A 25,281-nucleotide genomic window follows, 5' to 3' on the forward strand; every position below is an offset into this window, starting at 1 on the left:
GTTGAAGGTTTCCCGCCCCTTGGAAATGGAAAGTGAAGTTAGTGCTTGATGCTTTCTGTTGCTTATTGTGGTATCTGTCGGGAGGACGTTTTTTACCGCCTCCCTTTTTGGTTTTGGTGGTCGCATTGTTTGCTATTCATATCTGTGTGGTACCGAGTTGTGGTGTCTCAGCTCGGTGTGTGTTGTGTGCAGTTTTTTTTTTTCGGGTAATTATCGATTTGTTTTCTCTTTTTTTTTTCAGTTTTTTTTTTTTACGGGTATCTATTTTTTTTTTTTAAATGCGTGAAGTGGTGTTTTTTTTTTGGGGGGGCTACCAGCTGGCCAATTGACGCACTTTAGTGACGTGCGTACTTAAACTCTGTGCTTCTGTAGAGAGACTGGATGTCACTGGTCGCAGAAGATAACGGTGAAGGGTCTCTTGAATTGTGTGCCCTTGCCACTGCGGTGGGCAGAGGCTCCGCTGGTGGTGTATCGTCAGCTGTGGTGGCTGCTGTGTTGCCCCATCTTTCTTTACATGCAGGTGGGGCAACGCACTACGATTTGTGCCTTCTGTGTCACTCGTCGCACGAGGCGATGGGGGTTGGGCGGTGTGCGTGTGTTTGCTGCCGTTCTTGTCGCTTCAGCCCTGCGCACCGCGTGTTTCCCTGCTGACCTTTTTCCCCTTCTTTGCCCTTCTCGTTCTCTGCTATTCGCTGCTTCTTCGCCTGCCACTCGCTTCTTGCTTGTATCGGCGCTGGTACGTTCGTTCCTTGCGCGCTAGAGTCATTGTCACTTTTCTTCGGTGACACTCCTCTGCCAAGGCTTCTGGAAAGGCAAAGGGCACGTAACGCGGTGCAGCGCAACTGGGGCGGACGGCGTTGCTTATTACTCACGCGCCTTTGCATCCAGCGCCTTGTCACTCATTGAAAGGTCGCCTATTTTCGCTTTAAAGGGAGCGACTCGCTTAAAACGTCTCCTCAGCGATCGGCTTGTTGCGCCCCCATCCCTTCTCAATTGGCCTTTACTCCGAAGACGAGCGTGAGAGTTCTAAGGCTCTCGTGTGGACTCGCGCATGATGCGTCATACAGCTGCGCGTTGTAGCGCGGCCGTGCTCTGCACCGACTACCCACATGCACGCCTCATAACCCTCAACAAGCCAAAGTCCCTCAACGCGCTAGACTATGACATGACACAAGAGCTGCACCGACTGTACGTGACAGCGCCGGCTCCTCTGTCGTCCCTGTACATCCTCACCGGTGCCGGCACGAAGGCTTTTTGCGCCGGTGGCGATGTGATTGGCCTCACGACGAACACACCGCCCGGGTGCGGCCGTGACTTCTTTTACGAGGAGTATCAGGTCGATTACAAGACGAGCATCCTTCCTGCTGGGCAGGTATGCCTATGGGATGGCTACGTACTCGGCGGCGGTGTGGGCGTATCGGTTGGGGGCACTTATCGTGTTGCATCAGAAAAGGCATGCCTTGCGATGCCTGAGGTGGCCATAGGCATGTTCCCCGACGTAGGGGCGTCCTGGTTCCTGCCGCGACTGTCGGTGCCTGGACTGGGGCTCTACATGGGTCTCACTGGTCACCGACTCCGCGGTGCCGACCTCGTGCACCTCGGCCTTGCAACGCATTTTGTGCCATCTGCTAAGATGGACGATCTGAAGCATGCTCTTGTCTCGATGTCGAAGGCAGGTGATGTGGAGGCGGCATTGGAGAAGTACGCCACGCCGACGGCGCAGCTGCCACCCTGCACCATCGCTCACTCGTTTCCTTCTCTCGCCCAGTATTTCGACATCACAGAGGATTTGACCATATTGTCCATCTTGGATGCGTGCAAGACGCACGCACACACGGATCCGTTGATCAAGGCGGCAGCAGACTTCATGCCCACCTTTTCACCGACAGCGATGACGCTCACACTGGAGATGCTGAAGCGCGGTGCAAAGCTGAGCACACCGGTGGAGGCGTTCAAGATGGAGTACTGCGTTTCCCAACGGGTCATCGCGGCACACGACTTTCGCGAAGGTGTCCGAGCCCTGCTCATTGATAAGGAGAAGGGGCCGAAGTGGCAACCGGCAACTTTTGCTGAGGTAACGGCGGAGGCCATCGATGCGTACTTTAGACCCACCACGCCCGACCAGTTGGTCTGGGATCCAGTGGCGCCGCTGCCAGAGCGCGCATTGTGTGATCTTACCTGAGTTGTATCTTCATGAAAGTGCGTTGCTGTCTTTGTCGTCCTTTTTCTGCCTGGCAGTGCCCTCTCTACCCAGTGGAGTAGGATGGCCCACGTCACCATCTCCGTACTCGTCACGACGCGCCGAAATCGAGCTCATTTTAGAGCATTGTCGCATGTTTTCATTTTCCTTACATTGCGCCGGTGTGTGTGTGTGTGTGTGTGTAGGCTTCTCTGGGCGAGTTGCAGTCTCTGATCCGCAGTGGATGCTTCGCGACAGCGAGGTACACAGATGTGAACTTCCGCGCAATGGGTCAGGTGGGAGCAGGTGGGAAAAAAAGTGTGATCGATGCTGTGGCACTTATGTAGTGTTTTGTGTTCACTCGCCGTGTTGTGTTGGAGCAGTGCTCGCCAAAAAACTGCAGAAAGTCCCTTGAGGACTTCTACGCCAAAGCTGCTGCCGACACAGTGGGTGCGACAGCATACGCAGAGAACCGAGATCAACTCGAAGAGGCCGATCTGCTTTTCCTCTTTTCGATAGTGCTGCTTCTCCGCACCTGTCTGTGCCTCTCCGCAGTCACCCAAGAGAGCAATGTTGTGCATGTAGCGCGAGAGGCGTACACGTCGAATAGTGGTGTGGTCACAGCGCTCCGGCAGCTCTCACACGGGTGTGCAGGCATCAAGCCCTTCGGAGCTCAGCACGCATATGCTGCCTCTATACGCAGTGGTCGCGTATACTGAAACTCATCCACACCCGGCCGGGACTGCGGGCGGACTCTCCAGGCTCCCCATGTGGAGCGTCTCCCCACCACAGTACGACGCCACCGCTTGAAGCGACGAGGGGAGGGGGCGAGGCATGGCGCACAGGCGGGGGCGCGGGGTCTGTGAGTGCCCTCACCTGCGGCCGGCACGTGCCTGGACCACACCCATGCTACCCGCACGACAGACGCCCGCGCGGACCGAGGCGCGCAGTCCAGCCAAGTCCGTCTGGCGCCGATCGCGCCGCACGTATCCGCGTTGTGGACGGGGAAGGACGAGGAGGACCCCCGACCCGCATGGCCCGATTCGACGGCAGGACGGCTCTCCCTGGACGCGCAGGATGCGGCCTCGGCGCAACACAGAGCCACGCGTGGACCTGCGGCAGCGTACGGCTGTTTTCTTTCTGGCTGGCTTGCGGCAGAATGGAGTGTTGAAAGTGAAAATAATTTTTAGTGGGTCGCACGGCGGGCGTCTTCAAGGACGTCTCGTAGATATCCGTGGACGGACCTGAATCTTTTGCCGTGGACTGGTGCTGTGGTATCATTGCTGGCCTGCGTCTCTTTCTACCTCAATGGCGCTGTCGCTATCACAGGCAATGTGCAGTGTGAGCTTCTCTGCGCGTTTGTTCGGATATGTGAGGCGCTCCTCCCAGTGGCCCCACTTCTTTGCTTTTCCACCCGCCGGCATCCATTCCATTGGACAACTCCTTTCCTCCCTCCTTCCTGTGTGTGGGCTTGCGCTTGTGGTGCGTTCGCCTGCGGCGCTTATGAAGTTCCAACCACACGCACGTGTATAGCTCAAACGTGTCTGCACCACTGCATCTCCGCTTTTTCACAGAGCGAGGGATTGCCATTTACACTCATTTCCTCTTTCTCACCCCTTTTCTCCTCTTGCTCTGAACCTGTAAGCGATGTAGTGATGGTTGAGTTCCTCACTCCCCCCCGCCGAAAGCTGTCAGATGTCAGTGCAGGCGACTGCGTAGAGGTGTGCGCCTGTGTGACCCTGCGTACGCTCACATATTCCTGGACTACTGCCTCAACTTCATTCAATTCTCAATCGAGGTTGACGCATACACGCACTAACGTACACGTGTTTGACTGACGCCACAGTTTCTGCCGCCACTTGTGTGCCACTGAGCTGAACAGAGCACCAGAGAAACGTGTCTTCGTCTCTTCCTTCCCCTCTTTTCTTTCCTTGTGCACTCTCACCGCATGTTGCAGCTCCATATTGTTTCCCGCCTCGTACTTCTCCCATCTACCGCTGCCGCACACGTAGGTTTCTTTTTTCCCTCGTTCTTATCGTGACTGTGTGCGCGAGCGACGCCGCCATCTCAGTGAGTTCGACACGCCAGTGACCCACAGCGGAGTGAAGTGCTGTTGCACTACCTGGGCCGAGTAAACAAGAAGAACGAAAAGCGGTCGACTGAGCCTTGCTTTACTTTCGCCCCTCTCTCCTGGGAGCTCGAACGCACTCGCACAGCACCGCGGAGGACAGCAAAGACGAAACAAGTCGTTCAGAATTGCGGCCCTCTTTTCTCGTTTCCTCTGTTCTTTTGTTTCTCCGCTACACTGCGGCCACTTTTCACTCCTCTCCTTTCTTGGATTTTGAAATCCGCCCCCTTCTCTATTCACTCCCGCCTCACCTCACCTCACTTCTCCGCTCGCCCATCCTCTCTCCTTTGTGTTGTCATTGACCGGTGTCCGCTCGGCTTCGGACTATCGACCTCGCCGTCGCCTTTCCTGGGGCGGTTACTTGCCGTCCTCGAGTACTGTAGAGACGAGTCGCACGTAGTGCTCATACCCATAAAGGGAAAGGAAGGCGCGGGGGGGGGGGGTTGTGCGATCGTATCACTCGGACGAGGAAGATCACTGCGTGTGCGCGGGGGGGGGTATGCCGATCTTCGTCTTTCTTTCGTGTTGTGTCTGTTGGATTATTCCCTTTACGAGGTGCCGTCGTGTTGTCCCGGCTCTCTGTGGTTCGCGCTCCCTGTGCTGGGCTTGGTTCCTTCCTCGTTTCACTTTCGGAAGCAAACACGCACGCACACGCACCGAAGTGTGTGCGGCAACCCCAGTACGCCCTGCCTTTCCTGTAGCGCTTCCCCGCTTCTCTTTACTTGGGTGTCTTTGTTTGGGTTGGCACGTAGAGCGACAACTTCGCGTGGCAACGTCTTTATCGTATCGACCGAATCCCCATATTAGTTCGCCGTGCTCACACGAGTGGGTTTCCCCCGCTTCGCCTCTCTCTTCTCCTTTCTTCCACTGCTCACCACTAGAGATAGGGACAAGCAGTGACGAAAGACCAAGCGGTATTGGCAACCCTGCCGTGGCGATGAACAGCGACCCAATCCCTCCATTGGATTGTTGTTCTCCCCTGCAGTTAATCACCTCTATCCTACGCAGTATTGAGGATGCGCGTGAGAACAATTTTCTGTCGCCGTGGCGGTGTCGCAGTGAGGTGGACACGGCATCCCTGTTGAAGACCCATAGCCTGCCTAGCTCCGTCCGCACCACACGTCGCCGGCGCTGCGGAGAGGAAGGACTGGACGCAGATATTTAGGGATCTCGAGCGAATGCGGAAGGAGAAGGAGGAACTCCCTTACGAGTCGTTCCACCGCGACCGTTTCGAGACCAACTCCCATTTCGACGGCACATTTGCTGGCTCTCGCCCGGGGTCGTCTGCCGTGAGCTTCGTGGGACGGCGACGACGTGGCTTGGCGGCAGGTGTCAGCGCCGGAGGGAGCAGAGTTGAAGGCGGCTCTACCTATGAAAGGCATTTCACCGTCACCCCCGTCACGGCGGAGTCCGTCACCGAAACTTCAAAGGCGGAGATCTCAGCGGCGACACCAGCATCAGTGAGAGAGATTAGTGGTGGCAATCATGGTGATCGAAGCGGCGCTGCTGAGATGCCACTCAGCACCTCGTCACCGCCCGCCACCCACTCACTCGCGGATGCAGATAGGCAGAGTCGCTCTGCGCTTCCGGTACCGGAACGCATCTCGGGGACTCCTCGCTGGCTAAGGCGGCCATCGGTGATGGGGAGCCGAGCCTCTATCGTGAAGTCTCTGACGAATGCCAGCGCGGTTTCACCAGTGGCGGCGGCTGAGTTCATGAAGAGAGACGAGGTACCGTTGTGCGCGCCAGCCGCCTCGTCAGCTCACTTGCCCACCGCCGATGCTTCAGTCGAGAGGCTGAGCGAGGTCGCACGCTTCTGCGCGCCGGCAACACCGCCCGCACATGCGAGCTCATTACTCACTTCTTTGGCACTGCTAACGCAGAGGACGCACAGAGACCCTGCCGGACCCGCCGCAGCATCGTCGCGTGGGTCGCGGTCCAGAGTGACGGTGGCCAATGCACGCAGAGCTGCACCGACCCCTCTTGCGGGAGGGGCAGCATCTACGTATCCTACGACACGGGCGTCGTATTCGCTCAGTGCTGTATCGAAGCCGTTCACACAGACGTACATTGAACGCCACAAGAAGGCTACCGCTACCACCGCTGTCGGTAGAGCGTCGTCCTCGTCTCTGAGAGGACACGCGTACTTCCTGCCAACCTCTGCCGGACTCACTGTCTCATTCGTGTCACCCATCTGTCCAGGTCCGACTGCAGCCCCGACAGCGGAGGCGGTGGTAGTAGACACTCCTTCAGAGACGGCGGCCGAAGCGCCAGATGCCGCTACACCTGCTGTCAAACCTGCCGAAGTGAAACCCCACAGCAAAGCGCCATGCTTCCCGGTGCGAGACGCCTTCGAAGACAGGTCCGATCCGCGAGATCCACAACCGCAGTTTCAGCTGGCAGAAGTCAAGGCCGGCCTCCCGAGCACGGTGGAGTTGAGCAAGGTAGCAGCATCGTGTATGACGTCAGTTGTGGTGGAGCCTGAGCTACGCTACAATACAATCGAGACCCCCAACGTCTCTGCCTCCTGCCCCCGAGCAGTTCTTCACGATAGACTAGCGAGCGCGATACGAGCTGCGCGCGGCATGAGGCAGAACCGCACCGTGGGCAGGCTCTTTGCTGAAGGTGTGAGCCGGAACGGCTAGAAAAGTCGGCCTGTCCCCCTGCGCCGCCGCCTCCGTGCTGAGGAAGCGCAAGTGCTCTTCTGTGGGCCGCCTCTCTCGCGAAGGGCTTCTGTTTGGCGCTTCGCAGTCGAAAGGAGGTGGTACCTCGCATTCCAGTGTTGGCGGGCTGCTTTACTGCACCACGGCCCTCACAGAGCTGCGCCGCCAGGAAGTGTTGCGTGACCGTTTGGCCCGAGAGCGCAAGGCTGCCGAGGAGGCGCGGGCTCGGGTCGCGGTTGTTAAGCAGTCAGCGGTGTGTAGGCTCAACGTTTCAGGCACACACGCTGTAGAGGCGGCGTCGTCGGTCCGTGCCGTAACAGGCTCTGCCGAGACTCGGCCGTTGTTGTCGCAGGACACATCGCAGCACGTCTTGCAGAGCCGGCGGCGCGTGCCGGCGGTGACACAGCCGAGTGTGTCGCCCAGGCGCGTGGCGGTGGCGAGCCCTTTGTTCACTGCGCCAGCGGCACCGACAAGCTGTATGTGCCTGTGCCTGCAGAACCCTAGGGTCCTTGTTGCGCAACGGTGCAATGAGGGCGTCAACTCCACCTCTTCGAAAATTCATACAACGAGCGCTAGCGTGACGTTGGCACTCACCGCTAGCACTCCTGCAGCTGACATTGGTCGCAGCATCTGTAGAGAGATGCCGCAAAGCCGGTCATCACTCACCGGTACAGATACTTTCGAGCACCCCCAGTAGCCACTCGAAAACACCCCATTCTCGCGAATCATGTCTTACCTTCGGTCAACGGCAGTGTGCAGAGACCCTGCTGCGGCAGAGAACTCCATCAGTAGCAGTCCAACAGGAAACGGAAGTGCTCGGCGAGCAGAGTGTCAGATGAGCATCACAGGTGACCCTCCGCAGGCTGTTTCAATGGAGACAGCGTTAGTTTCGTCCGAGCAGGCCGAAAAGCCATCACCGTCACCCGAGGTTACTACATTTCTTGAGCCTGCTCCCGTCACAACACCGTTTTCGCCACTGTCAATAGCGGATAAGACTCCGGTCAGCGCGGTTACTGCCACAGGGAAACCGCGCCCTGCGCCGTTTTGCGTGGAATGCGGTTATCTTCACATAGATGACTTGGCCAAGTTCTGCGCGTTGTGTGGTCACAAGCGCGTGCACCTCTTCTACTAAAGCATGTTCGAGTGGACATTGCAGCTGCTTGGCGAGGACATTGGGGGGTACGACTACGGGCTGATAAAGAAGTCGGCGTTGATCTCTACGTTTGTTTACTCTGATGGGAGAGCAAACAGACAGAGCAAAGCAAGCAAGAAGATGGCTCTTGTGCCCTGGTGGCGCATCTCGGTGCCTGTGCGGTGAAGGGGCTCCGTCTTCTCCTTTCTCTTTGTGGCTGCGAGCTCAGCGATTCCTTCATATATACACATACATATATGTATATTTTTCGATCCTTCTTCCGTGTGGCATGCTTGCGTGGTTGTGTGTGTGTGTGTGTGTGTGTGTGCTTGTTCTCTGCTATCCTCGGAATTTGAAGCCTCAACGTACTGCGTTTCCCCTCCACGCTACTCCGCTTTGTGCACCTCTGTTTTCACTCTTTCTCTCCCTGTCTCCCTTCTAGAGGCGCCTGGGTGTGCAGTGGACCACCGGGGGGGAGGGGAGGGGAAGAGGAAGATGGCCTGGATCAAGTGAGGTGGGTGGGGGAAACAAGGACTGGCCACCACATGCATCTCTATATTATGCAAGGATGAAGGTGGATGTAGTAAACACGCTCGTACCCGTGGGGTCGCTCATGTATGAACGAGGCAGAAGGGGGAGCCGAGAAGTGTCACACCGCTGCGCAATGCAGCGCTGGCGCCGTCTCGCTCTCTCGCTCCTTCTCTATGTGAGGACCCTCGAGAAAGAGCTCGTCCCCCAGCTGTATTCAGTTGTAGTCCTTGTCATCCTCTGTACCTCTGTATGCTTGCATGTGTGTGTGTTTCTCCAACCCTCCCTCTCTCTCACTCTTCGTTCTCTTTTTCCTCTCCCACCCGTCCGCCCGCCCCTTCGCAAGGAGGGGGGGGGGGGCTAACACATAAAGGAACGTACGCCTCTCTCACATTTTCCATCTCGCGCACAAACCCACTCACGCACGTTTGGTGCGTGACACCGCCCTCGGTGCCGGTTCATCCCTTTTGTTTGGCGCCCGTACTTCGTTTTCTTCCCTGATGCGTGTAAGTGGAGGTGGTGAGGGGGACGCACATTCCTCTGTCAGTGTTTCTCTGTGTTTTCCTTTACTGTTTGGCTTGATGCTTTCTCTCTCTCTCTCTCGTTCACAGTGATAGCGTCTATTGCAGTGCTTAAAGTATGCGCCGGAGTGCCCTCTTCCTAGTTGGCGGGTTGAGCAAGGTGTTCTTTGCCGCAGTTTTGCCGCCAAGCACGCCGCCGCTGTCATCCGCTGGTGGTGGATTGATCTCGCCTCCGCCGTCAGGTAGCGACACGACCCTTGCGAAGGGAAAACATATCGGCCGCATCATCGAATGGGACCCCTTTGAGCGCCGCGGCGCCATTACTGAGATTGAGGGCGGTCGCCGCTACACAATAGAGAACACGCGCGCCTTTGAAACCGTGCTGCCGACGATGCTGCGCACGCTTGAGGGTGCCACCGTGGAGTTTGATGTTGACAGGCAATCATCGGCCGATCGAGTGATCATCCGGAACCGGCTTACTCCCATCACGGTGGAAAGCTACCAGCGGCGTCCACCTGTTGATTTCTTGAGCCTTGAGATGCTGGGGTGGGCAGGTCCACGTGGCGCGACATCGAAGCAGAATGAGGTGAGCAGTGACAATGCAAAGAGAGAGGGCGGCGCCACTGAAGGAAGCGACACAGCAGCTGATGCCGAGGAAATGTTTGCGAAGAACATCATCGTAGATGTCAGCAGCATACCAGCCACGCAGATTGCGCGGTGGAGCGGCCCCTTGTCGGAGGAGGCGGTGATAAAGCCCACCAAAAACATTAAGGACATGCGCAGCAGTCGCCTTTTTGATGCTGAGACAAACGCTTATCTTCGTTTGAAGCAGCGGTTTGGTGGCACCGCCGAGGCACAGCGCGTACTGGCAGAGCAGCGAGAAAAAGCGGCAAAGGCTGCGGTGCGGCGAGAGGTCATCACTGAGAAGACGGAGGGCGTCATATTGGCCTGGTCCGGCATCCACCGCAGCGGGCTCATTCGCGAAGGGATACAGCATACAGGAGAGCATGCGTCATTGGGGAGCGCATTGTCAGTCACTGTCGACAATGAGGATTCAGCGGCTGCGGGGGCTCTCTGCATTATTCGCAACGTCCATGCGTTTCAGAGTGCGCTGCCCACGTCTCAGAGCCTGCAGCAACGCCGTGTCGTCTTCACAAAGGTGTCCTACTCGGTCCAACCGCACCGCTACTACGCGGAGAACGTTGTCGTGGTGGGCGATATGTGCTACGATGCCGCCGTGCCGTCGCTAGAGGAGGCGCGCGCCCTCAAGGAGCGAGAGAAGGCCACCGCTACGAAGATCCACCGCCTCGGAGCGCTTATCATGGAGGACGACGCCGGCGATGGTGCGGAAAACAGGGGGCGGCAGTGGCACAAAGCCCAGCAATTTGCTGCGGGTAGTTCGGCTACGGAGACATCTGTGCATGCAGGCGCCTCTTCGTTGTTGGAGGAGGATGGGATGCCGGTGGATCCTGAAAAAGTTCTTTACGGTGTTATTGTGCGCTGGAGCGGCGGCCAGGGCGTCATTGAGAGCGGGGATGGCCGCCACTTCTACCTTCGCTCCGCCGCAGATTTTGAGCAGCTGCTCGACATACGCTCGCACCACCTGCGCGGCGCTGTTGTTCAGTTCAAGCAAGATGCTGCGAGTCCTCGCTATGCATGTCAAGTCGACATACTTAGCACTGCTGCGACGACCATGAGTGAGGTAAAGCCGCTGCTGGAGAAGACGCAGTTTAACGTGTCCACCGCCCGCAGTGCCGCATCAACAGCAAACGGCGAGGCAGCGGTTGCAGTGTCGAAGGCAGTACCGGAAGAGGTGGAGTGGACGCATGGCACACTCCTCTCGTGGTCACCCGTGGAGGGCCAGGGCATCATCATCGGCGAAGCAGATCAGGAGGCCCGCTACGTGCTGAGAGACGCTGAGGAAAATGTTGTTAACTACGCCACAAGTCAAGCGCTGCTTAGAAAAGGACGCCGAGTAAAGTTTACGCCGTTTGGCAGCACAGGACGGTTGGCGTGCAATTTAGTGTTGTTGGAGGCAGAGGCCGAGGAGGAGGCGCTGGCAGAAGAGGAGCTTCGGCCGAAAGAGCCGCAGTTGTCGATGGATGGAAATAAGAATGAAGCCATCCCGTCTCCTATGAGTACGAGCTACTGGCTGAACAGAATGGACAAGGCCGGGTATAACACAAAGGAGGTCAGGGACTTGCAAAACCGCGCGTTGCGGCTGGACGAGGACGAGGACGGCGACGACGACACCGAAGGTGGCAAGTTCCTCGATAGCGAGGATCTCCTGAAGAGGGATCACTGGTGGAGCGACCCGCGCAAGAATGTGCGGTTCCCGAACAGCGACATGACGGCCGGCCACCTCGCCCTCATTGGCCCTGCCTCCATGATGAACATCGCGATGAAGACAAAGGACCCAAAGAAGCTAGACAAGATGCTGAAGAAGTACCAGTCACGATTAACAGAGGAGCAGAAGGAGCACGCATGGAAGCAGGCGAAGGAGATGGCACCCAAGTATGAAGAGTGCATCCGAAAAGGCCGAGAGCGCAACGAAGAGCCCACCTTCTACTTTTTCTAGCTGCGTGGGTGGACATCCGTGACTCTGCCTGTTCGTCGTGGTCGTTCTGTCATAGTAGTTTGCTGCCGCAGCGGCGTCCTGATGTTATTCGTACACCTGCACGTCTTGGGTGTGTATCGTGCGAATCTGCACGCACAAGTGGTGCATTTACCACCGTGCATCAGAGCAGTACTACATGGAGTGCCGATAGATACCCCGCCGGCAGAAATCGCATTTTTGCCCTTCACGTTAGGTATGTGACAGTCGTCCCTTGCCGGTTTCTTTTTCTTGTGTACACCGCTGATCACACGGTGCAGCCGCTTGCCACCGAAACAAGCAGGAGTGCACTGACGAACGTGTTCGTTTTGTAATTTCTGTTGGCCGCAGTGCTCGCTGCGCACCCAACCACGCATCCTCAGACATATCATTCGCATTCACTCCCCCTTTCTCCTGCTCTACCGATTCTGTTTAGTTCGCCTGCCAATACCGGTCAAGACACTCTTCCTCTCCGATTTGTAATTCCTGCACACTCCTGCTCCCCATGGGTGCGCACACGGGGTGTTCGTCTTGATTCCCTTTTAGGTTCTCTCATTGAAGCGGACAGAAAACCATAGGCAGAGACGCGCACTCACCCCCACGCTTCCCCCCCTCCCCCGCAAAAAAAAAACGTTCTCAGCAGACAATGGTCTCCAAGACCCGCAAGCAGCGCCAGAAGAAGAAGGCTACTATGCAGGCCAACGGCGGCGTTCTCCCCCTGGTGGTGCCAAGCGTGCCCAAGTCGGTGCACCTGAAGAAGACACGGCCCAGCATGAAGGGCAAGATGAAGATCCGGCTCGGGCTTGAGTCCCCTATTGACATCTACAACGGCTTCGATGAACGCAAAGGTGTGTTGTGGCGGTGCCCCAGCTGCGGGAAGGAGTGCCGCGTAGTGGGCTTCTGTGTCGACTGCGCCTCCGGCGTGAAGTCAAAGACGCATACAGGCCAGCTGATGAGGCGGGCGAGCACGAAGAAGGACTCTGTGCAGACGAGAGCGCCAAAGCTGCGCATCAAGGCAAAGAGTAAGACGATGAAGCTGAAGGGCAAACGGTAGCGTGGAGGGCTTGAGACGAGGCAGAGAGCGGCGATGGGTAGGCTGGCCTGCTGTCGATGCCCCTGCGAGGTTTTGTGCGCTGGGCGTGGTGCATCTTTTCTTCGCCGTTCATGAATGGCTGCATCCTAAGCACGTGACGGCGCGTTAAACGAAAAGGTCGCCTGACAGAGTGACGTCACCCGCACATACGCATACCCAGACACCGAACGATGGGAGAAGACGATGCACGCGCTGTGGTGGCTGTACCAACGTTTGAACACGCGCGAGGCTCATCTGCCATGAGGAATCGGGGTGTTGAGGTGTTTCTCTACGGTTTAAGGCGTGAGGTAGTGACGTAGTGGGAGGACTTGTGTGTAGGTAGGCGACGGGGAATGGGAAGAGCCGCTTGCAGGTGCACTTTCTGTGTATCGAAAGGGGTCAGATGGACAGTTAAAGTCACGCCCTTGCAGTGATCAACGCGCCGCATCACAGGTGCACATCAACGTGACTATCCCTTTTCTCTCTCTCTCTCTTTATGCCTCTCTTTTTCTCTACCGGATCGTGATGCGCAGGATGCTGCCGTCTGTGCGCTTTGCAGGAACTCTTTGATCTCTCTGTCTTTGGTTCTTCTTCGCACCATGCGCTGAGCGTTGCCCCAACACATCCGCACATGTCCCCCGTACTGCCAAATCTCCTTTCTGCTCTTCCCGTGTGAGCTTTCCTACTCCTTTCGCCTTTGCTTCGATGCAGAGCTCGTGCAAGCCCCCTCTCAGAGGGAAAACGCTAATCAGCGCCACTCCCTGTCTCCCCTGCAATGCGGTACTCTCACGCGGATCCCTTTCTTCTCCTCCCCCCTCTCTCTCTCTCTCGTTTTCGGCTCGTCTGTACGCAGAAGGACGGGATCGCAGCGCTCCTGTCCTTCTGTGTCCCCTCCAACACACACACTCGCGTAGCCGTGCGCCCACTTTTCGTCTCGCGCCTGCTCCTGCAAAGCCTCAACGTGCACCCACGCGGCCTCTTTGCCTACTCTGCTTCTTCCTGTGCCTTTACTCCACATGTTTTCCTCATTCCCCCCCCCCCCCACCCCCCGCTATCCTCCTCTATCGCGCGCCGCTTTCCGTACCCTCCGTAAGGCACCACCACGCACCGACATTTACACGCTGAGTTGACGAGCTGCGCCCGCGCCGAGGCAGTTGCTTTCCACCAGCCCATGCCAGAGAGAGAGAGAGGGTCACTATCGAGATTCATCCGTGCTTGCGCGTCGCCGTTGCGCCTGCTCTAATTATGCGGCAACCCGACATCGCTCGACAGCGACTCGACGAGGTGCCGCCTGTCCCCGGGGCCACTACAAACACATCATTAGGCGCGGAGTGTGGCGCTCGAGTACCTCTCCTGGGCAGTCGAGTGGCGACTCCAGTGCATCGTGCTTCTCGGAAGGCGCTCTTGATGAGGTCTCGTGAACCCATCCCCATGCCGCAAGCAGTGCCCCTGAGCTGGAGGCATTCAGAGGCTTCCTCGGGGGATCTCGGAGTGGCCAGAGCACGGATCTCATCTGGCGCCGGTAAGGATACTGTACGGTCTTGTTCCGCCCATTCCCCTCACAGCGACGGGGGAGGCGTTGTCAGGGCGTACATCGAGGCGGATCACCGCGAAAGCGGTAACCCTACGGCTGCGGATGCTGAGAGTTTGCTGCATGAAAGTCACCAGGATGTGACGTATCTCTCTCCGTCACCCACGATCCCGTGCATGGTGACTATGCTCCTTCTCTTCAGCTCTCTCGTACAGGGGTTTTCCTCGAGTGTCGTTAGCATTTTCATGAATGGGGAGCTGGCGCTGCAGCCAGTGGAGGTGGCCCAATACTGGGCCTACATTGGGTGCATGATGTGGTTTCAGCCCCTTCTAGGGTACATCTCCGACGCCGTCGTGGTCTTAGGCGAGAAGCGCCGACCGCTCTTTGTCTTGGCCGCCGTCCTCAACACAGTCATCTACGCGGTGTACAGCCTTTTCCCTGGCGCCACCGGTAGCTTTACAAGGTTCGTGGCGTGGTCCATGGTAAGCCAGCTCTGCACGATGGGGCTGTACATCCCGTTGAACGGGTTGGTGGTGGAGGTAGGTCGGCACGACGCGGAAACAGTGGAGGAGAGCAATGCTCGTATGAGTGTCATCATGTCCGAGACGATGGTTTGGCGTTCCATGGGGAGTCTGATCGGGGCAGTGCTGCACACGTGCCTCATAGCGTTTTTGTCCGTGCGTCCGCTACTCGGCATCGCGGGCCTGCTGTTTCTCGTACTCGTCCCGATTGTTGGCTTCACGCCACGGCACCTTTTCCTCCGCCCCAGTATGCAAGACGGTAACTTCTGCAGTAGCATCGCCAATGCGGGTTGGATGTTGTGGTCCAACTCCGACGTCCGCAATCTTCGCAGAGACGGCGTTTGCTTTGTCCTTCTGCTCGCCTTTGTGTTTGTGTACACGATGATGCCTGACGCCAGCTCTATCTACTACAGCTATCTCTACGTTGTTTTCCAGTTTCCCAACTGGTTCTATTCGATGAACGGCTGCATCGCCCACCTCGGCTCTATGGCTGGCGCTTACGTCTTCTCGTGCTGGACGAACCGACGTGCAAGACAAGAGGCCTGCGGCGGAACCCGCATGTCTGTCTTCTTCATATTTATGATGGGCAGTGTGGCGTGGGCAGTGGGGTATGTGTCCAATCTCTTGTTGTGCACCGGCTTCATTACGGGGAGACTGGGCATATCGGCTGCCGTGTACGTGCCAGTCGACAACTTCTTCACTTCCCTCGTCGCGCGATTTGCCTTTATGCCGACTCTGATCATGGCTGCTGAGCATGCGCCGAAGTTCTTTGAGGCAACCGCGTTTGAGGTGTTCAGTGTGGCGAGCATGGGCGGCGGTATCGTGTCGGGGTTGCTGACTGGCTGCATTGCAAAAGGCCTCCGCATCACTCGCACCGATTACAGCCAGTTGTGGGCGCTCATTGCCGTCTCAATTGTGGCGAGGCTGATGCCGATCTTCTTGGCTTACCTTTTGCCAGAACGGCGCGCTTCTCGCAGTGGTGAGGGCCACCTTGACGACACTGTCGTAGTAGTAGGGCACGAGGCGAGCGATAGCTCAGTTAAGGCTGATGGCGCCACACACTGGTCTGGGTGACTTAGGGAGGATGCACTCGCACATTGGATGAGGAGGGCTTGCAGTTGTGCAGCCGACGAGCCACCCATCGCACAGGCGCCACCGACACACGAATAGCCGTACTTCGTTGCCACAAAGGAAGGCGAGATGGCCAACCCATAGCGAGGCGCGTGGACGAGACATACGTCTCTTTCTCTTTCCTCCCGTTCCCGCTTACCACCTTTCATATTGCGCGAAGAGAACAGAAGTCATGCAAACGCTCCCACATATGCACATTCTAGCCTGTGTCCCTGCGGCTGCAAAATTGGTGAGGATGGCGCTGTTCCGTTGCTTTCTCTCGTGAGGGGGGAGGGGGGAAGGCGCAGTTACTCCTGCTATCGCTTTTCCTCCTACCGAAAGACGACGACACCCACTTCTCAGTGAAGCCCTATTTCCTCTCTCCTCCACTCACCGCCTCCGTCTATTCTCTCTGCGTCTCTTCTCGTTCTCGAGCTGCTGTTTTTTTTTTCTATTGTTCTCCCACTTCATCGTAGTTCATCTGGCAGCAGAAGCACGCGAAGGGGAAGGACACCAGAGAAGCCATGCTGTCTCTGGAACGCCTGCAAGCGTGGTGCGCCAGTGTCGAGGATGCGTTTTGGGCGGCGCACAATGAGGTAATGAACGCAACTGGTGCTCGCGTGTTCCTTGACGCTGCCGCTGCCGCGCCGTCACTCAGCATTGGCTCCCTTGTGGGGGGATTCCTGCGGGCGGCATACCAATTCTACGCGGCAGTGAACTGGTCAGAGCCGTTTTTCCGCTACCTCGCCGCCTTCCACATCATTGTGTGGGTGGCTACCCTCACCTCCACGTGGGGAGCTGTCTCTGACGAGCGCATTATGGGCGTATGTGCGGTACTTGGCGTGCTGCTGCTGTCTGGCATACCAGCAAACTCCTACGCCGGCCGACACGCCGAACGGCTCTTTCAGGAGCCTGGTGTAAACTACTTCACAGAGGACGGGACCATGATGATGGTGGTCTACCTACTGCCTCTGCTGGTCTTGTTTGCGTACCTACAGTTGCGCCAGGGGTACCGCATTGTGTCGCTGATGCTGCAGTTAAAGCGCGCTCAGTTACGCCGCCAACTGCGACAAGAAGCACGACGTAAAGACTGCGGCGACGGCTGCAGCGGGGACGCTGCTGGCGAAAGCAAAAAGACGCAGTAGGTGCTCAACGACCGCTACTCGAACCAGACAAGCGCGTCGTACGTTCGAAATCGCCTTTGCTTCCCTTCACGTGCGTCTGCAACCAAGAGGAACTGGGCTACGACATGGTCGCCTTATCGCGCAGTTCCATAGAGGCGTAGCATCACTAATGAGCTGCGTAGCTGGAAGAAGAGCAAAGTCTATCTCACGAGCGGAGGAGAGACACGTCGGGAGTCCACACATCGACCTCCACTGCTGCGGTCGAGCTTGGTTGTATTTTTCTTTTCCGCAGTCGGAGAGACGCCGTGCGCAGGCATACTCACCTAGTGAAGCCTGTAGTCAGGTGATGTGAGGCTACCAAAGGGTTCACAAGTGATCGTCTTGCGCCTGCGTATATTGGTGAGGCACGCCCCTCTGTGTAAGTTGGTGTGTGCCGGTATCATCAGCTTCCTCTCTCTTTGTGTTTCACATATTCTTCACTGGATTTTGGTGTCTCTCCTAGGGAAAGTGAGTGGTGCTTTAGTGTGCGCGTGTGTCATTGCTTCATACTTTAGGGGAGTTTGGTAGTCAACTCATCCCCCCTCCTTCCACCGTCTCCCCCCATCTCCCGCACCCTCCCCTCAAGGTGTCCATCGGAAACTAGCGTGATAGCACCGCAAGTGTTCACTCGGCCGCTCTCACATTACTGGCTCGCTTATTTCTCTGCTAAGCCCCCCCCCCTACCGACTATCTCTGATTCTCTTTGTCTCTCTTGTTGGCTGTAGAGACGTGCAGTTTTAGTACCGCTTCGTAGATGCTTAGCCTTGCGTAATGAGCTCCTGGCTTTTGTTTGAGAGATTTTTCCACAGTCCCACTGCAACGTGGTGCCGCTGCGGACTTGTTGTGCTCGGAGCCTTCGGCGTCGGGAGCGACTACTACCTCACGCACTACTACCAGGCCTTCGACCCCTCCGAAGGGCGGCAGTACGTCGTAGACTGGAGCCCCATTGGCAAACCGCGGTGTCAGATGCTTCTCATTCCAAACAACCACTACACCAACTACAGTCCTTGGACGCCTAAGAATGGCGATATCGTGCTCGCTCGTGACGTGGAAGACGAGCCGAACTACCTGCAGCTGATCAACGGCCGTTTTGTGGAGCGGCAGACGTGCGGGGTCACGCTCCTTCGACCGCTAGAGGAGGTGGCTCAGTATGAGAGGGAGGAACAGCTGCAGCGCGAGAAGTTGCTGTCGCACATGTCCAGCACCGGTGGCACGGTGAGGTCTCCGACTCGCCTCTAGGTTCTCACTGTGGCAACCTGCTCTGAGTCCGCATTGCGCCTGTTCTCGATGGGGGATGTGGCCTGTGCTGCTGTGCACATGGGCAGCTGAATGGGGCCTTGTTGAAGGAAACCGATTGATTCACAGCGCACGTGATCATTTGTGCTCTGCATGGGAAAGGCAACACGCCAAGAGCCAATCGTGGCACATTGCGATCAACAGCAGACGTGGTAGCCGTGATGCCGGGCGCGGCGTTGCACGATCACCCTGGTGCTGTCCAACATGCGGGCACATTATTGGTCTCTGTGCGTCTGTGGCTGCGGGAGAAGAGCGCGAGCCTCGTCCACACGCAGCGGCTTTCCTACCACCCTTGAGGCACGGTTCCCCGCACTGCCACACGCCCGTAAGGAGGGCAGCGAGGAAAGGCGGCGGCTTTGGCGTGGCACACACGCCTACAGTTGCATTCCTCGTATGGCGCTCTTCCCTCTCACTTGTTCTCCCCATCTCTTCTACGGTCACAGCCACCCACACCCACACACCTATATATATATATATATATACCCTCCCCCTCCCCCCACACACACTTATACCCAAGCACACAGGCAAGGATTTTGCGCTGGTGACGTACGGAGACGTTGTGCACATCCGTCACCATCGCCATCTCTTGGTCTTCGTCGTCTGGTTCTTATCTCCGCCTGCACCTCACCACCAATCCACCTGCGTCTCTCTTTCACCCTCTCCACGTGTAGGGTCTCTCAGCGGCGGATGCGGTGCTGCGTGCCACACTTGCGCAAGGCTGTGTCAGGTGTGGAGGAAAGCCAGTTCTTTGCCTCCATGCGGGCACAGATTTTAAGTGATCTACGCACCAACACAAATGACCGAAGCCTCGCGGGACGTGTGGACCCACAGGTTGCTGAGGTCGTCGATTACATCAACGGCTCCTTCACCCAGTACGTGACCAGCAGCTCATGCGGAGGGCGTGTTTCTCTTTTCCACAAGGGTGAAACAAGCGCTGGTACAGCTGCCTCACCACAGGCGGCTGTGGAGCCGGGCGACTCTTTGGTGCACAGAGCTGCCTCTTCTGTAGAGCGGCGGAAACGCGGTTCTTTCGGTCGAGGAACTTTGTTCCAGTCGCATGATCCTCTACCGACGGACACATCGATCACCGTGAGAAACAGCATTGTGCCTGTCCTGGAGCAGTTTTGGATGTGGAGGCAAGGACAGCTCTCCGATGCGCTTCTGCGAACGACGGAGGTGCTGCAGCTGAAGTTTGAGCCAATGATCTTGCACGTGCTTTGCGCTGACGTCAAGGCCGCCGCCGAGCTTCTCAAGTGTGGTAGTGAGAGTGGGCAGATGAACAGCGGCATTGTGTCATGTTCGCGTGGAACCAAGACACACCCCAAGATTACCTGCTGCCTCACCTCTCCGCTCTGCATCGATGTGCCGCTCTTCGCTCACAATCTATGGTGTATCTCACCCGCCGACTTCCGCAGCGACGTCTGGGCGACGTTCTTGACAGCCTCCCTCAATCACGTCAACACCCTCTTCGCAGAGAACGCTGCGCGCCGCAGGCGTTTAGTGGGGGAGTTGCGCGCGCTTGCCGGGAAGGGAATGGTGGAGCGGCGGCCCGGATTAACGTGTGCGGAAATCCGGGACTCGGAGAAAAAATGCCCGTAGGCGCGTACATGCACAGCGACACGCATGCACGCACGCAGATGCACAGCCTCACCATCGCTGTATCCACCCACTGCGCCGCTGCGGCTAATGGCGCAGTCACATCATCACAGAATGTAACTGCAACACGTTCTCATCATCCAAGAAAGCAAGTAGGCCCACCCGCACACAAGATGATGCGGCGAGAAAGGGAGGAGAGCGACGGCGCTGGTGCAGAGGGAGGGGATAGAGACCTAAGCAGTGCGCGTCTGTATTTCTCAATCAACGGTCCATGGGCAATTGTGTTGGATGCAGGGAGTGATGCGCTGTACTGGAGGACGGGACAGGGCACTGTGCTCGCCAGCCGTCGCACGAAGTCCTTCACCCCTCTCTGCTGCTCTCCGTCTCTCCTCCTTTGGTTCCTCTCCCCATCTGCTCGGTTGTGTCTACAGCAAGCCAGCTGACTGCGAATGTCGTGATTCTCTCGCAGTGCCATCTTCTTCCCCCCACCTCCGTCTTCTCTGCCTACTCACGCTGGGACATCGATTCACTCCCCCTTATTTCCTGCTGTTTCTCCTCAAAAATTATTCGAGCAGCGAAAGGGAACGGTCAGCCACACGCATTGACTGCGCTGCCACCTTCAGCTTGTGCGGATAAGTCCCTGATTTGCAGACGTACACCTACACAGAGCTTCTCGTGTTTCTGCGGAAACGGGTGAGCTTGTTGCTCTGCCTGTGTGATTTTTGCTGCTACACGGCGGTGCCTCACAGCCGGTGCTTTTCCAGTACGCGCCTTGCCTTTTGGACCCTCTGCCACAGCAGTATGTCGGGCTCCGTATCATGGCAGCGCTACGACAACGAGTTCAACGTCTCTGGCATTCTTACGGAGGCAGTGCGGGCGTGTGTATCAACTTACCCAGTCGACGTGAAAGACTTCTTCTTCCGCTACTTCCGTGAGGCGGCCCAGGGGACATCTGTGAAGGCAATTTATCATAACGAAGTGCTCAGCGCAGCTGGGGAAACAGCCGTTACCTTCACAGTGGAGCTCTGCGCGGGACCTGAGATTTCTGTAGTCACCGGGGACCTTCTTTCATGTGTTACTAGCGACAGAGACAGGGAGAACCACGCTTCCTTGGCAGCGGCGGAAGAGGCCACGGGCGACGAGGACAACGGCTACTCCGTGATTCAAACCACGTGTGCTGCGGTGGTGGCAAAACTGCTTCAGCTTGGTTACGTAGAGCCGCAACGTGAGTGGGACTCAACTCTAGGCGCCGCGCTATCTGCATCCCCAGTCGCCATAGGCGCCTCCTCGATTCAATGGGCACTGAGCATCATGGCGTCTTTGGTAGCCGCTAAGCAGTGGCGCGTGCCACTGTACCTCTACGTTGCTGCGCTGGTCGACGATAGCCGCAGTGGCGAACCCATCGTTGGCGGCGCGCACTTGACCCCCGGGCGAGCTGGTCTATCAGCAGTTTCAAAGGAGCTAACTGACTCAAGCGCGCCGTCGAGACAGTACCCTGTACCGCAGTTGTTGGTGACTTTCTTAGTTAGCAGCGCTCAAGCAGACGTGCCGGACGCGGTGACTGGCGTGCGGTTCTCTCACGTGTATGTTGCTTTGGATGTGCTGACCGGGTCTGTGGACGGCGCGTACGAGGCTGAGAGGTCGAAACCCGTCAGCGGCACTGTGCTGCGGAGGCGCATGAGGAGGGTGCGCAAGGCCGCTCATCTTTTTCTGAAGTCCCACCCAACCTCTTCGAACGTTTGTGCGAGCGGGGCACTACACTGGGACGGCGCCGCAAACTTAGCAGACGTGGTAAAAGCGGTGACTGAAGCGCTGTCTGCAGCTCAGCTGAAAGTCGGCACGGAGGTGTGCGTAGGTCTGTCGATGGGCGCGTCCACGACGCGTGTGCCCGAAGTCGACGCGGCGGATGGTGGGACAATCAAGGACACCGCTGGAGACTGCAGGGTGCTCTACAACCTCTTCGGAGATGGCGAGCCGCCGGTGACGGGTGATCAGGTCAGCGAGTACGTTAAAGAGCAGCTGAGAGCGGTGGATCCGGACGTTGTGCAGTTTCTTGAGGATACGCACGCTATGGAAGACCGTACCGCTCGCCAGCGACTGCAGATGGCCCTGCAGGACTCCATCGTCTTGAGTGACGTGGTCGCTTCAAAGCCAGAGTGGAGGACGGCAACATCGAGTCCTCCTGACGCGCTACTCGTGCCGCCCTATGACGGCGCGTTCCCGAACATTGTGATCAACCCCTGCGACTATGGCACCATAAGCGGTTTTGTCAAGTGCATGTGTGCTGCTGGGGCAGACTCGCGCCGGGCAGTGACTGTTTTAGTCGACACCGCTGCCGGGGATGCGCAGACGGCGGCTCACCTCGTTGACGTGGCGATTGCCTGCGGTGCGTCCTATGTGCTTGACAGCGCTGGCATCTTCAGCGCACACGTAGCTGCAGTGTTCAGCCAACTGGCGTCTCGGACGGATGAGTTGACGCTTAAGAACATGGCGGCACTGCGGTTGCCTGCACAGCGTTTTAACCGCTGCGACTGGCCGCCCCTGCCCACCGCGGAGGTCGCGCCGATCCGCCGGAAAGGCGACAAGCGGAAAAAGGACGCTGGCAAGGCGAGCACCAAACGAAAGTGAAGCGGGCGAGCGGGTGAGTGGGGGAGAGAGAGCGTGTGCGGGAAGGGTGGGGGGCGTTGGTTGTTCTTTTGCTTTCGGTCCACCTCCAACCCCCTTCTCACCCCCACATTCTTCGCCTACCAAGGAAGGAGGACGAGGTGAGGGTGCGTTCTTCCCGTAGTTGCGCCTCGCAGCCACATCCTCAGGGCTCATCTCCTTTTTGGATATGTATCGATTTTACTCTCTTTTCGCATCTCTCGTCTGGCTTTTCCGATTTCGTGTCTTAAGATGTACAGCTCCTACGCACTGAAGGAACAACCAAAATGGTCGTAGAACTCGTCAAGCGCGATGCTGCATAAAAATGACACAGGCAGATGACCACTTCTCTTCAAGGCCCTCCTTTCCCACCGGCTTCACCCACACTGCTTGTCGTGCTGCGGCCCAGGTGCTGACACACCGGCTTTGACGCATATGCATGCAGTTGGCTGCGTATCATCACAGAGGTATACGGTACTGACGCAGTAATGTCCTCCCTCCTTTTCCTGCGCCCAAGCAGCTTCCCCGCTGAGGGATGTACATGTGCATGGACACCGGGCTGCATTGTCCCCTTTAGCCCGTCTCTCGTTCCTTCTTTCTACCTCGACACAGCTTTTCGCTTCTCTCCTTCCGCCCCCCTCTCCGGCGTTTCCCTATCCGTGGCTTGGCTGGCGCCACAATCCTTTCCCTCCCCTTCCTCCGTTCTTACTGCTGTCGTGTTGGGCCCCCGCTCTCTTTCACATCGACACACATACGCCAACGACAACTCACAGACTCTCACAACAGCGCTTTCTCTACCACACGCGCCCGATCCCTCTTGCACTCTCTTTCTCCATCTCTTGTGTTTGATCATCTCTGCAAGGGTGCCCTCTATCGCTGGTAAAGCGGCTTCGCACTCGGTATCAAATCCTCTCACTACTCTCACTACTCTCCGCGGTTCCTGCGATTCAATCTCCCCCTCCGCGAACTTCGCTTTCAGATACACACAGGCATCACACCCGCAGGCGAGGAACATGCTCTGCCGTAGCCAGGTTCTTCTGCGTGTGAGCCCGTTTGCGCTCTACTTGCATGAGTTTAGCAAGAGTAGTAGTGCGAAGCGGACGAAGGGCATATGCGCAGCGGCGGCGAAGATGTACCGGAAGCTCTCCCCAGCTGAGAAGCGTGCGCTGGTGCAGAGGGCTGAAGTGACGACATTTCCGTCACAGGTGGCGTATCGGCGCATGTTTAAGCGGGAGATGAAGCACCTGCAGGACATGCCGTTGTCGAAGCGCCATAAGCATATCAAGGTGAAGTGGGCCTCTATGAAGAAATCCCTCACGAGAACGGCGCCCAAGACGGTGCCGAGCGCCAAGAGGAAGGTTAAGAGAGTCAGCAAGACGGCCAGAAAGACCGCGAAGGGGCCGAGAAAGTAAAGTTCTCGGCGCTAGCGAGCGCGGCGAAGTTGCACCACAGGCAGAGCTGCGCACCCCGACTTGTGTGGCCAATGCACGAGAGGATTTCGTTTTCTTTCGCTCTACTCTGAGTTTGCGTGCATGGGTCTTATTACTTTGGCGCTCGCCACGCACATGCAGTTTTAGTTGGCCCGATTGTATAATGAAGGGAGAAGCGAGAGAGGGAGGGGGCCATCCCATAACTCAGCAGAGTCTGCGTCTGAGGGGGAGGGGGAATGCAGCGTATGTGCATGTGCGCGAAGCGTGTGCTGTTGTGCACACCCATAGATCTGTTGTTTTATTTTTTGCCTTTCTTAAGTTCTCCACGGTGTGCGTGCCTGCGTACACAACGCTCTCTCCCCCCGTCTCGTGATGTAGAGCGATTTTCCCACCGCTCTCAAGATGCCCCATTCCCTCCTCTTGTTTATCTCGTTACCTTCCTGTGCACCTCGCCATTACCTACACCATAGAGAATGCCAGTCTGACAGTAGTGATGACACACCCATAATGGAGAGAGGCACTAGCAGGGTCGCCGGCAACACAGCTCCTCTCCCCCGCGAGCTCCCCATTGTCGCTGCTGTTGATGATGGTCGCCCACGCTGAGGGTCTCGTCTTCCTTTCCCTGTGCTGCCACGTCGACGGTGACAGCCAGGGAGGGTCTGCAACGCACACGCGCCTCTTTTTGTTTCTCATCGTTTTTTATATTTTTGCCTTTTCCCTGTCGTTTTCTCTCGCTCCGCCTTCTCGTCGCTGTGAGTCTCTCGTTCTCTTGTCTCTTCCAGACTCGCTCTCTCCTCCTTTTCATTTTCTTTTTCTGTTTGATTTTTTTCAAGCCACTGAGTCTCCTGTGCGTGTGTGCGTCTTGTTCTATGTTGAAGTGCTCCTCACTTGCCCTCCTTTGGCGTGCCGCTGATGTGGCGCTGGCAACGAAATCCACCACACCCGCACTCGCACGTACACTGGAAAAAGAAAGGACACCTGTGTCTCGTCCCCCCTTCGGCGGCTGGTGGACACTTAAGGCAAGAATACCCTATCACATAGACCCCTACACCTCCCCCACTCGAGCAAACTTACGCACGTACAGGTGTGGATGCACAGGCGCTAACCGCACCTTCACGTAGGATGTGCCTGCGCATCTTGTGTGCGTGGGCGACTTTTACTCATATGCTCACATC

At 57.2% G+C, this 25,281-nt stretch overlaps 9 protein-coding genes and 1 pseudogene across 9 annotated transcripts, besides 1 other annotated feature; all 10 read left to right on the top strand.

Moving 5' to 3' along the window:
* Window positions 1–1,051: 1,051 nt before the first annotated feature.
* LPMP_323810 (3-hydroxyisobutyryl-coenzyme A hydrolase, putative) lies at window positions 1,052–2,182 on the top strand (the record flags this gene model as incomplete). The annotated part of the gene is made up of 1 exon (XM_010703761.1): window positions 1,052–2,182. The coding sequence occupies one exon, from the start codon at window positions 1,052–1,054 to the stop codon at window positions 2,180–2,182; it is 1,131 nt and encodes a 376-aa protein (XP_010702063.1).
* Window positions 2,183–2,815: 633 nt separating this feature from the next.
* Window positions 2,816–3,338: a repeat region.
* Window positions 3,339–5,485: 2,147 nt separating this feature from the next.
* On the top strand, window positions 5,486–8,102 carry LPMP_323820 (annotated as a pseudogene).
* A 1,440-nt stretch (window positions 8,103–9,542) lies between these two features.
* LPMP_323830 (hypothetical protein) lies at window positions 9,543–11,729 on the top strand (the record flags this gene model as incomplete). The annotated part of the gene is made up of 1 exon (XM_010703762.1): window positions 9,543–11,729. One exon carries the CDS (start codon window positions 9,543–9,545, stop codon window positions 11,727–11,729), a length of 2,187 nt encoding a protein of 728 aa, XP_010702064.1.
* A 661-nt stretch (window positions 11,730–12,390) lies between these two features.
* Window positions 12,391–12,798, top strand: LPMP_323840 (hypothetical protein; the record flags this gene model as incomplete). Its single annotated transcript, XM_010703763.1, has 1 exon — window positions 12,391–12,798. One exon carries the CDS (start codon window positions 12,391–12,393, stop codon window positions 12,796–12,798), a length of 408 nt encoding a protein of 135 aa, XP_010702065.1.
* Window positions 12,799–14,523: 1,725 nt separating this feature from the next.
* Window positions 14,524–15,942, top strand: LPMP_323850 (biopterin transport-related protein, putative; the record flags this gene model as incomplete). Its single annotated transcript, XM_010703764.1, has 1 exon — window positions 14,524–15,942. One exon carries the CDS (start codon window positions 14,524–14,526, stop codon window positions 15,940–15,942), a length of 1,419 nt encoding a protein of 472 aa, XP_010702066.1.
* Window positions 15,943–16,502: 560 nt separating this feature from the next.
* LPMP_323860 (hypothetical protein) lies at window positions 16,503–17,123 on the top strand (the record flags this gene model as incomplete). Its single annotated transcript, XM_010703765.1, has 1 exon — window positions 16,503–17,123. The coding sequence occupies one exon, from the start codon at window positions 16,503–16,505 to the stop codon at window positions 17,121–17,123; it is 621 nt and encodes a 206-aa protein (XP_010702067.1).
* Window positions 17,124–17,912: 789 nt separating this feature from the next.
* LPMP_323870 (hypothetical protein) lies at window positions 17,913–18,380 on the top strand (the record flags this gene model as incomplete). The annotated part of the gene is made up of 1 exon (XM_010703766.1): window positions 17,913–18,380. One exon carries the CDS (start codon window positions 17,913–17,915, stop codon window positions 18,378–18,380), a length of 468 nt encoding a protein of 155 aa, XP_010702068.1.
* Window positions 18,381–19,193: 813 nt separating this feature from the next.
* On the top strand, window positions 19,194–20,036 carry LPMP_323880 (tRNA methyltransferase, putative; the record flags this gene model as incomplete). Its single annotated transcript, XM_010703767.1, has 1 exon — window positions 19,194–20,036. One exon carries the CDS (start codon window positions 19,194–19,196, stop codon window positions 20,034–20,036), a length of 843 nt encoding a protein of 280 aa, XP_010702069.1.
* A 798-nt stretch (window positions 20,037–20,834) lies between these two features.
* LPMP_323890 (enolase, putative) lies at window positions 20,835–22,661 on the top strand (the record flags this gene model as incomplete). The annotated part of the gene is made up of 1 exon (XM_010703768.1): window positions 20,835–22,661. One exon carries the CDS (start codon window positions 20,835–20,837, stop codon window positions 22,659–22,661), a length of 1,827 nt encoding a protein of 608 aa, XP_010702070.1.
* Window positions 22,662–23,689: 1,028 nt separating this feature from the next.
* On the top strand, window positions 23,690–24,088 carry LPMP_323900 (kinetoplast-associated protein p18-2, putative; the record flags this gene model as incomplete). The annotated part of the gene is made up of 1 exon (XM_010703769.1): window positions 23,690–24,088. The coding sequence occupies one exon, from the start codon at window positions 23,690–23,692 to the stop codon at window positions 24,086–24,088; it is 399 nt and encodes a 132-aa protein (XP_010702071.1).
* Between the last annotated feature and the right edge of the window lie 1,193 nt (window positions 24,089–25,281).

This window comes from Leishmania panamensis (assembly GCF_000755165.1).
Source record: "Leishmania panamensis strain MHOM/PA/94/PSC-1 chromosome 32 sequence".
In the NCBI taxonomy this organism is placed as follows: Eukaryota; Euglenozoa; class Kinetoplastea; order Trypanosomatida; family Trypanosomatidae; genus Leishmania; species Leishmania panamensis.